A 10,021-nucleotide genomic window follows, 5' to 3' on the forward strand; every position below is an offset into this window, starting at 1 on the left:
AATGGAAGAAGTAATTTTACGGCGGCGTCAGATAACTGAGGATATTCAAGCTCAACCAAAATGATGGCAGAGAAGAAGAGCTGTAGAGGTGTCGCAATCTAGTGTCGCTCTTTAATTCGACTAACTGCTCCCCCATGTCAACTGGAAGGTCTTTTCCTGGGCAACTGAAGGGATCTCTGACCCAAGCAAATTAACTGAAATCCTCAGTGAAATAACGGCCAAATTGTTGTTTTAGTCCCTCAACATGTTGAGCGACTGTGTTAATCAAAGGAGAGATATTTATCCCTGTCTCCAAAACCATTTGCACCCCCCTTCCGATCTCTCTGTGCGTGGAAAATTGCGTACGCACATTTCCATGCCAATTTGGTGCATCTGCAACGTTTATACATCAGGCCTCTGGTCTAGTCAAGCTCTTTAGGACAGTGGCTCTCCAGGAACTGAGTTTGACACCCCTGCCCTATAAAGTCATAAGAACAATAGACTGCACATATGTTGCAATCATTCACAGCTCTAAAACAACATGAGGCTGGTTTTGTGAATAGAAAGTAGTACATGTGATCTTTCAGTGACATCAATTCTAATTTAAAATAGTCATGAATATATGAATGTATTGATCACAAGCTTGGATGTCAACTGGCCTGGCTCAGTCAGAGTCTGTGTTCTGTCAGTGCTGGAGGAAGGTAAAGTAAGTGGGGAACTGAAAAAATGAGTTAGCATAAATAGCACAGTTTCATTTGAGTAAACTGAAGTTGTTGCAGGGGTTTGAATTATATTTTCTCTTGATCTGCTGCCAATAACACAGAGTTGTTGCAAGGGTTTGGTTAATAGCTTTAAGGTCAAAGTTGACTAAGTTCATGAGCTGCTTCATGGCATCAGCAAAGCCTGATTGTATTGGTTTGGTTTTGTCAAATCAAAACTATTACTGTAACCCTGAATTTGTTCAGCTACCTTCATGCTATAGGTCCTTGAGCAGTTTGCAGTACAATTAGTCTTCTGTCCTAGCCTTTTAATACATTCAGTAAGCCAATCAAGTCTGTCACATTGCTAAACCAGCATATAAACTGTCACAAAAGCAGCCATAAAATTAATTCTAGCTGTTATGAAGTGTACAATAGGCTTCTCAGTAAAAATTCAGATTACTTGCAGATACTGTATAATCTATGTGTGTGGTTCTAAAAAAAACAGAGCTACTTAGTATTTTTATGTTTATATTTTTACTTAAATGTTATGAAGTGCTTTTAACAAATTACCTCATCATTTCACAGATAAATTGCTTTAATACCAATTTTCAGGGTGGCCTAGGACTTGAGTACAGTAGAATACTTCTGCTTTCTGGAAAGCCAAACCAAGTCCTGTCCTGACCCAAGTACAAGCTCTCATTCTAATCCTGAAATTATTGAGGCATCCATTGAAACAAAACATCGAGGCCCAAGTGCAGACTGGAAGGAAATGGAAAGCATTACAGTCAGTACACCAGGCCATAACCCGCCTGAAACACCAGGAATTTGCTGGATTGGTGCAAAATGGCATAACAGGCTTTGGTTGGGTAACATCGTCTAAGATGTGGTCCAAAGCCTCAAAGGCAGAGAGGAAAGAACTGGTTACCTCCGAAGTCGTGAGGGAGGAAGAGGAGGGCTACTAAATCAAAGCCGTGAGCCAATGTCAGCAAAGGAGATAGACAACCTGGGAGGCTGCCATCGACAGAGTCGTGACGTAGGCCGATTTGTGGAGGATGCCTCAGGCAAGGCTGAGCTTCCTAATCAGGGCCACGTATGATACCCTCCCAAGCCCCCAGAATCTAGACCTCTGGTATGGCACAGAGGAGATCTGCCAGTTTTGCGGCCAGCAGAATCCCAATTTACAGCATATTCTGTCTAGCTGCAAAACGGCACTGACCCAAGGACGTTTTGGATGGCGTCACGACCAGGTCCTGCGGAAACTAGCTGAAGTCATCGAGGCACGTAGACTGGAAGCCAACAGGGCAGTAATATCGCATGAACCGATTCAATTTGAGGCAAGGGGGTGAGGCACTAAGCATTACCACAAAGGAGTGGTCCCTGCTGTCACCCGGAGGCAACTGAGAGCTGATATTGATAACCAACTGAAGTTCCCACAGCAGATCACCATAACCTCCCTCTGACCAGACATTGTGCTCTGGTCTACTATCACAAAAACAGTCATTCTACTGACTGTGCCATGGGAGGACAGCCTGGAGTCTGCCTTTTGAGAGGAAGAAGTATGCAGACCTAACAGCTGCATGCACAGAAGCAGGGTGGAGTGCTGTCACCTATCCAGTGGAAGTTGGCTGTCGAGGCTTCACTGGAACCTCCGTCCAATGGCTCCTGAAATCTCTTGGTGTAAGAAGCATCAGGTTTTCAAAGGCATTAAAAGATCTGGCAGAGGAGGCAGAGAAAGGGAGTTTTTGTTCTGGTTACGGAGAAAGGACAAGGCGTGGGAGAGAGAAGGATCCTAGGGCTGGCCACAGGGGGCGGTAGGGAGACGTCCCAACTGCTGCTCCACCACCCGGAGATGTTCTGGGATTAAAGGAGCGAAACATAAACGATGGGTGGCTCCCAGCTGACGACTCTGCAGCCAGCCCTAATGGTACCGTTGGAGGTGCGGCAGGCAGGTATTCCTACCTGTGCTTGCAACTAAAGTCTTTCATTTAAATGGATAACATCACCTGTGTACCTAATTATTGTTTGTCTGATGAGTGCATAATCTCTGAACAAAACAAGGTTTCAATAAGCGCCACCTGCTGGAGATAGCTGTAAATGTAAGCACAATAAAAGCTCATGTTGTTTTCCAAAGACAGATATTGATTAAAATGGTCCATATCTTAAACCTGCATTGATTGCTTACCTCCACTGTAACTGATTTCCCAACACAAATGTTAATGCTTTGATGCTAACTTAAGTTTGAGCACTGTTAAAGCTAGAATGCCCACTAATGTGTTTATTTACAGAAAGGCATGAGTGGAGAAAAATTAGGCAATTTTATTTTTTATAAAATTTTTCATAAAACTGCAATTTAATATATTATTTCTATAGGCTATATGTTACGGGTCCCGTGGCGTGCGGAACACGTAGACAGATTACTAAAAAGAATGTGTGGTGTGGAACCGGAGTTATCAGGAGAAACAAAAAGGACAAGCAATTTTAGTGTCTTTCCTCAGTCGCAGCTCATCTGCATCTGTGTTAAAATTTCTCTGTCATGTTAACAGTATAAAATCAATTCTCTGCAATGTCCTTCTCAAATAGACCATTTAGTTCAATCTCATTTTATCACAAATCATTTTCATTGAATAAAAACACAGTTCTGTACTCCTTTTGTATTTAACACAATCTTCAAATAATTATTTCCTGTATCTTACTCTTTTGTTATAAAACACATTTAATTATTATCCTTTATAATCATCAGCATCTGTAAAATACACTTTAAAATCCCTTCAATAAGCCCTTATGTCTTCTGTGGAAACAGTTTCTATATAACCATTTGAATCTCTGTCACTTCAGTAGTATCTAGTATCATTCAAATTGTAACCATGACACAAGTTATCATATTCCCGTTAACACATACATTTCCCTAAATGTATACATATTTACAATTTCTGAGTCGTCTTGGTGTAAATGATCACATTCTGAGGTACTTTTCTATTTACAATTAGATCGTTGGCCGAAATCATAACAGACCATCTGTTGCTCTACCCAGTGAACTCTCGAAAAACTCGATTAACTTAAAGGGGTCATATGATGCGATTTCAATTTTTCCTTTCTCTTTGGAATGTTACAAGCTCTTGGTGCATAAAGATCTGTAAAGTAGCAAAGACTAAAGTCTCAAATCCAAAGAGAGATTCTTAATAAAAGTTAAGAGTCAACCTAAAACGGCTCGTTCTAACACACCCCCACATGTCTACGTCACGATGTGGGAAGATTTGCATAACGCTGCCCAAATGTTCACACAAAAAAAAGAAGGCGTAACTTTTATTCTCGCTGTAGTATTGTTGCTGCCAAGTTGTCGTGAAGGTGCTGTGCATTTCGTTGTGAAAGTGAAACTACTTTGTTTGGCCTTCCAAAAGAGGACGATATCCGCTTCGTCATGCCTAGAGCTGATCTGTGCTTGTCGGTGAGGAAATACATCAACTTCGTGCTGTGGCTTGCCAGATCGGCTTTCACCGTGGATGAAGCGGAGTCCAGTCCGGGGTCGTCACATGTGGTTGCCGCAAGCCCGCCCGCCACCGCTCACTCTAGCCCTCCGGCCGCCGCTGACTAGTCCGCCGTGTGTTTCGTTATGAAAGCGAAACTACTTTGTTTGGTCTTCCAAAAGAGGACACGACTAGTAGTTAAGTTGTATTTACAACACTGCTCTAGAACAGTTCAACCCAAATATTAGTATGTGTGCAGCACATTTTATGGAGGACTGTTTCCTGATCCTCGAAGAGTAGACTACAATGCCGGCTGTTCTGACTCACAGACTGTAAGTACGTTTTAATTTAAAGGATTTGCCACTGATTATTCAAACGCGAGTTTTGAGCAGTGTAGAGTAGCGCTTGTTTGTCATTTCTCTAATCACAAATGCAGACATGGTTTTATGTCTACGCTGCGCGTTGCAACGCAATGCGTAATAAGACTGTATAAATCATTATAATCCGTAATTATGTCCCCAATGGATGCAACAAATACCTCATTTATAATGGGTTTTAATGTTTTTTAATCGTCGCTCTGGCCGGACAGGGCATCACAGTATGGTAAGGCGCGTAACATTTCCGTCACACGCTTGAGGTATTTGGCCAATCACAATGCACTGGATAGCTGGCCAATCAGAGCACACCTTGCTTTTCAGACCGATGAGCTGTGAGGAAATACATCAACTTCGTGCTGTGGCTTGCCAGATCGGCTTTCACCGTGGATGAAGCGGAGTCCAGTCCGGGGTCGTCACATGTGGTTGCCGCAAGCCCGCCCGCCACCGCTCACTCTAGCCCTCCGGCCGCCGCTGACTAGTCCGCCGTGTGTTTCGTTATGAAAGCGAAACTACTTTGTTTGGTCTTCCAAAAGAGGACACGACTAGTAGTTAAGTTGTATTTACAACACTGCTCTAGAACAGTTCAACCCAAATATTAGTATGTGTGCAGCACATTTTATGGAGGACTGTTTCCTGATCCTCGAAGAGTAGACTACAATGCCGGCTGTTCTGACTCACAGACTGTAAGTACGTTTTAATTTAAAGGATTTGCCACTGATTATTCAAACGCGAGTTTTGAGCAGTGTAGAGTAGCGCTTGTTTGTCATTTCTCTAATCACAAATGCAGACATGGTTTTATGTCTACGCTGCGCGTTGCAACGCAATGCGTAATAAGACTGTATAAATCATTATAATCCGTAATTATGTCCCCAATGGATGCAACAAATACCTCATTTATAATGGGTTTTAATGTTTTTTAATCGTCGCTCTGGCCGGACAGGGCATCACAGTATGGTAAGGCGCGTAACATTTCCGTCACACGCTTGAGGTATTTGGCCAATCACAATGCACTGGATAGCTGGCCAATCAGAGCACACCTTGCTTTTCAGACCGATGAGCTTTGTAAAAATCGACGCATTTCGGAAAGGCGGGGCATAGAAAATAAATAATAATGTACAGTATGTGGAAAATAATGAGGTTTTTTTAACCTTAAACTGCATAAACACATTTAATTACACCAAATACACAGAATAATGTTCTTTCTAGTTGTGGCCTAATGGTTGGAGAGTCGGACTTGTTACCCAAAGGTTGTGGGTTCGAGTCTCAGGTCCAGCAGGAATTGTCGGTGGGGGGAGTGAATAACCAGCGCTCTCATCCACCCTCAATACCACAACTGAGGTGAGACCCTTGAGCAAGGCACCAAACCCCCATCTGCTCCCGGGCACCACAGCAATATGGCTGCCCCCTGCTCCGGGTGTGTGTTCACTGTGTGTGTGTGTGTGTGTGTGTGTGTGTGTGTGTGCGCACTTGGATGGGTTAAATGCCCTGGGGTTCTGTATTTGGCCAGTTGAACCTTTTACCAAAAAGTGGTTCTATGTAAAACCCTTGGAGAACAAAGAACCTTTTTTGTTCAAATGGTCCTATAATTCATGAGTTATGACTGAAGTGTAAACTAAAGATTACACCATAATTATAGTGAAAGTGACGTGACATATACTCTGAATTAGTGCTCTGCATTTATCCCATCCAAAGTGAACACACAGCAGTGAACACACATATCCTGAGCAGTGGGCAGCCATTTTTTGCTGCGGCGCCCGGGAAGCAGTTGATTCAGTGCCTTGCTCAAGGGCACCTCAGTCGTGGTATTGAAGGTGGGAGAGAGCGCTGTACATTCACTCCCCCCACCTACAATCCCTGCCGGTATGAGACTCAAACCCGCAACCTTGGGGTACGAGTCCGACTCTCTAACCATTAGGCCATGACTTTCCCCAGGCCTACACAACACGTTCACAAAGCTTTTTGAGTCAAGACTCAAATGACTGCTGTAGTCAAATACATTATAAGACGTTTCTTACATTTACAGAATAAAAGAAATGACAGGAGCAGGTACTGTGTTCAGAGTGAACGTGTGTGTGTGTGTGTGATCCTGCAGAACATTCCTCTTATCTGTTAACAATGAGTTTGTTTTTCTTTAGTGCTTTATCTTCATCATTATTATTTTCATTTTTAATATAGGTAAATACCCTTTGTCCATTTAAACTATGCTTTATAATTCTTCTACACATAATATATAGCATAGAGATATATTCACCATACAGTATGTTTTCATAGCATTCATTGGCACGTTTGTTTGAAGGACAGCATTGGGCAGGATGTAGAATAGTGTGTTTTGTCAATTTAAAAAAAAAAGAGCCTTTTTAATCTGTGACATATCGGCTGCCTCCCCCTAATTATCATCATCACCCCATCCCTTAATCGCCGCCCTTCACCAGGCTCCCGACAGGAGTGGGTGTGTGTGAGAGAGGCGGGGCGCAGAAACAGCCAGGTCTGGCGGCGTGTGATGAGGCACACCCGAAGTTAATGGAGCCTCGTCACCGCCGCTGTTAAAAGCCGAGCGCCTCTCCTCGAGAGATCGGTCTCTTCCCCCTTTGCATGCATGATGGTGTCCTTGTGGGTCCAGGAGGGGAGTGTAGAGGGAGTCCTGCGCAGCCAGAGACGCGAGCTGCCGGACCCGCTGTCCGGAATGGAATCACACCCGTGACGCGGTCGACGGGCCAGGAAGCCGGGCCGTTATTCCCCTCAAGTGCCGTGGGCCAGCCGCCCTTCACCAGGCTCCCGACAGGAGTGGGTGTGTGTGAGAGAGGCGGGGCGCAGAAACAGCCAGGTCTGGCGGCGTGTGATGAGGCACACCCGAAGTTAATGGAGCCTCGTCACCGCCGCTGTTAAAAGCCGAGCGCCTCTCCTCGAGAGATCGGTCTCTTCCCCCTTTGCATGCATGATGGTGTCCTTGTGGGTCCAGGAGGGGAGTGTAGAGGGAGTCCTGCGCAGCCAGAGACGCGAGCTGCCGGACCCGCTGTCCGGAATGGAATCACACCCGTGACGCGGTCGACGGGCCAGGAAGCCGGGCCGTTATTCCCCTCAAGTGCCGTGGGCCAGAGAAGATGAGCTGCTGTGACGAAGCCGCCGCCCCCCGCGCCCCGGACCAGAGAGGAGAGCGCGTGTGGCTGCCGGACTCCGCCCCTACCTGGACCCCTCCTTTCTGAACACTGCCCTTCCTTCACAATTCCCCGGCACAACGAGGACACCAGATCCCCTGTTTATTTTAGACACTATTTCCCCTCAAAACACGTTATTCCCTGTTTTGGACATTTTATGTTTATTTTCTCTTAAATAAAAGCCTCTCCCGAGGTCTGACGCCACACCCACTGTGTCTGTCGTTTGCTCCTCCTGATTAATGGAAAAACCGATTAATGGAAAAAAATAATCCGCCAACTAATCGATTATCAAAATAATCGTTAGTTGCAGCCCTAGTCAGAAAAAACCTCCTGCGTGGTTGTGAAGTTAGAATGGGCACTTTTGAGCTGTACTGATCTATCTGGTGAGACATAAGCTAGCATACACTTGCTGCATGTCTCATAAAACATTCAAAAATGTCAACATCTTGGAGTAAGAGAATGGCAGACGTGGATAAATTTGAAAAGCTTGAAGACGCAAAAAATAACTCAATTCGGTCCGGTTTTCACACACCCGAAACACGCACACAAAAAAGAGCCTCTCATTGGGGATGGGCGTATCGATCCTGAAGTGTCGATATATCGATACTGATTGCCAGGGGCGCCGCTGGGGGGGTGAGTTAGGATGATTCTAAGGGCCCACGCACTTTTGGGGCCCCCAGAGATCTGTATTATTAGTAGTAACAGTAGTAGTAATGTAATAGAAATTATAAATGTAGCTACCAAAGAGTTACAAATAAAACAAAATTACGGCTTATTTCTGCATTTCCAGCAAAATTATCCCCCCCACCCCCATTCACTGCATGGTTTCGTCCCATCCTACGTAGCCTAGAGTCACGAGTGAGATCAGATGGTAAACTGTCAAATTAGAATAGAGATGTCATCGAGTTCGAGGGAGGCAAACCGAGCCAGACGATTTGGTCAGTCGCACTTTTAAACACATTTTAGTTTTGCTATATAAAATCTACAAATTCACAATCTGATTACGTAGAACAGCAGCAGGAATCGTGTGAGGCTGTCATGGCAACCAGATAACACTGCACGCGAATTACGGCTGCGCTTCTATTTTGCCACACTAAACTTAGCAATAAACACGTTGAAAATAATGCACAAGGAACATGTCTGTCAAAATTATCTCAAAGGAGGCTTTTATTAAGCAAATCAATGAGTGAATTACTCATTCACTGTTTAAAAAAAATACTTAAGCTGGGTTTCCACAGGCAGGGTCACAATTATCTACAGTGTATGAAGCTAAAGGTTTTTGGGTTAAGTTAATGTAGAACATTTTTAACATTGTATGCTGTATGTGCATAGGTAGCTAGCAAACAAGGAATACAGCTGTTAAGCTAATAGTCACATTTAGCTGAGTAAGATCATTTACATTTTAGTCATTTAGCATTCATTTTTATCCAAATTAAGCGACTTACAGGACAATGGACGCAATCAAAATCAACAAAAGAGCAATGATATAGAAATCATGATCAGATCATGATTGAGAAATGTTGGATACTGCTGGAAATGCTGGTGTTATGAGGTATCCTATTTATTATTTTAGGATTTTTTTTGTTCGCCCCAGTGAAGCATTTCTATTAATATAACTGATTAATTATTCAAACTCATTCCATATCAGCAGAATAGTGTGGTACAGAAAGTCTATGTCCATAAAACCGGTTCTGAATGAATTATGTTACTGATACCTAATGGTCAAAAGCAATAGCAAAAGTAATAGGTCTATATTATTAAATTGCAGACAGATTTTGAATAGCTAGGCTGGCTTGTACACTATATTGCCAAAAGTATTGGGACACCCCCTTCTAATGAACAGGTTTGACTACTTTAGTAATTTCAATGAGTACAAATCTTAATGTTAAAGCATATCATGCTATTCTAGGGAATTGTGTGCTTCTAATTTTATACCAATAGTTTGAACAGGACCCTTTTCTATTCTAGCACGACAATGCCTCTGTGTATAAGGCAAGGTTAAGAAAAAAGATTGATTCAGTCAGTGTGGAAGAACTTGACTGGTCTGCAGAAAGCCACAGTCCTAATCCCAGCTGAACACCTCTGGTGTGACTTTAAATGCAGACCTTGAGCCAAAAACTCATCACCAAACACCTGTGACTTGTACATACATATGGACAAATGTATTGGGACACCCCCTTCTTTAGAACATGTATGTATTTAAAAATTGTATTTCTATCTTTTTTGCCACAGTTTTGGAAGTGTCTAAAATGATTGTACGCATATGTACAAGTCATTGGTGTTTGGCGATGAGTTTTATTGAGTTTTCCCAATACTTTGGGCAATATAGTGTATGTTTGGTGCGG

The 10,021-nt window shown here is 43.4% G+C and overlaps 1 protein-coding gene across 1 annotated transcript in view; it reads left to right on the plus strand.

Annotated features, from left to right (window-relative positions):
• The first annotated feature begins 2,562 nt into the window (after window positions 1-2,562).
• spra (sepiapterin reductase a) overlaps window positions 2,563-10,021 on the plus strand; it is a 12,313-nt gene continuing 4,854 nt past the window's right edge. Inside the window, exon 1 of the mRNA XM_016289161.1 lies at window positions 2,563-2,629. Within this exon, the coding sequence (XP_016144647.1) occupies window positions 2,563-2,629 (67 nt within the window). The remainder of the gene's footprint in view (window positions 2,630-10,021) is intronic.

The sequence above is a fragment of the Sinocyclocheilus grahami genome, unplaced genomic scaffold (assembly GCF_001515645.1).
Source record: "Sinocyclocheilus grahami isolate Dianchi unplaced genomic scaffold, SAMN03320097.WGS_v1.1 scaffold241.1, whole genome shotgun sequence".
NCBI lineage: Eukaryota > Metazoa > Chordata > Actinopteri > Cypriniformes > Cyprinidae > Sinocyclocheilus > Sinocyclocheilus grahami.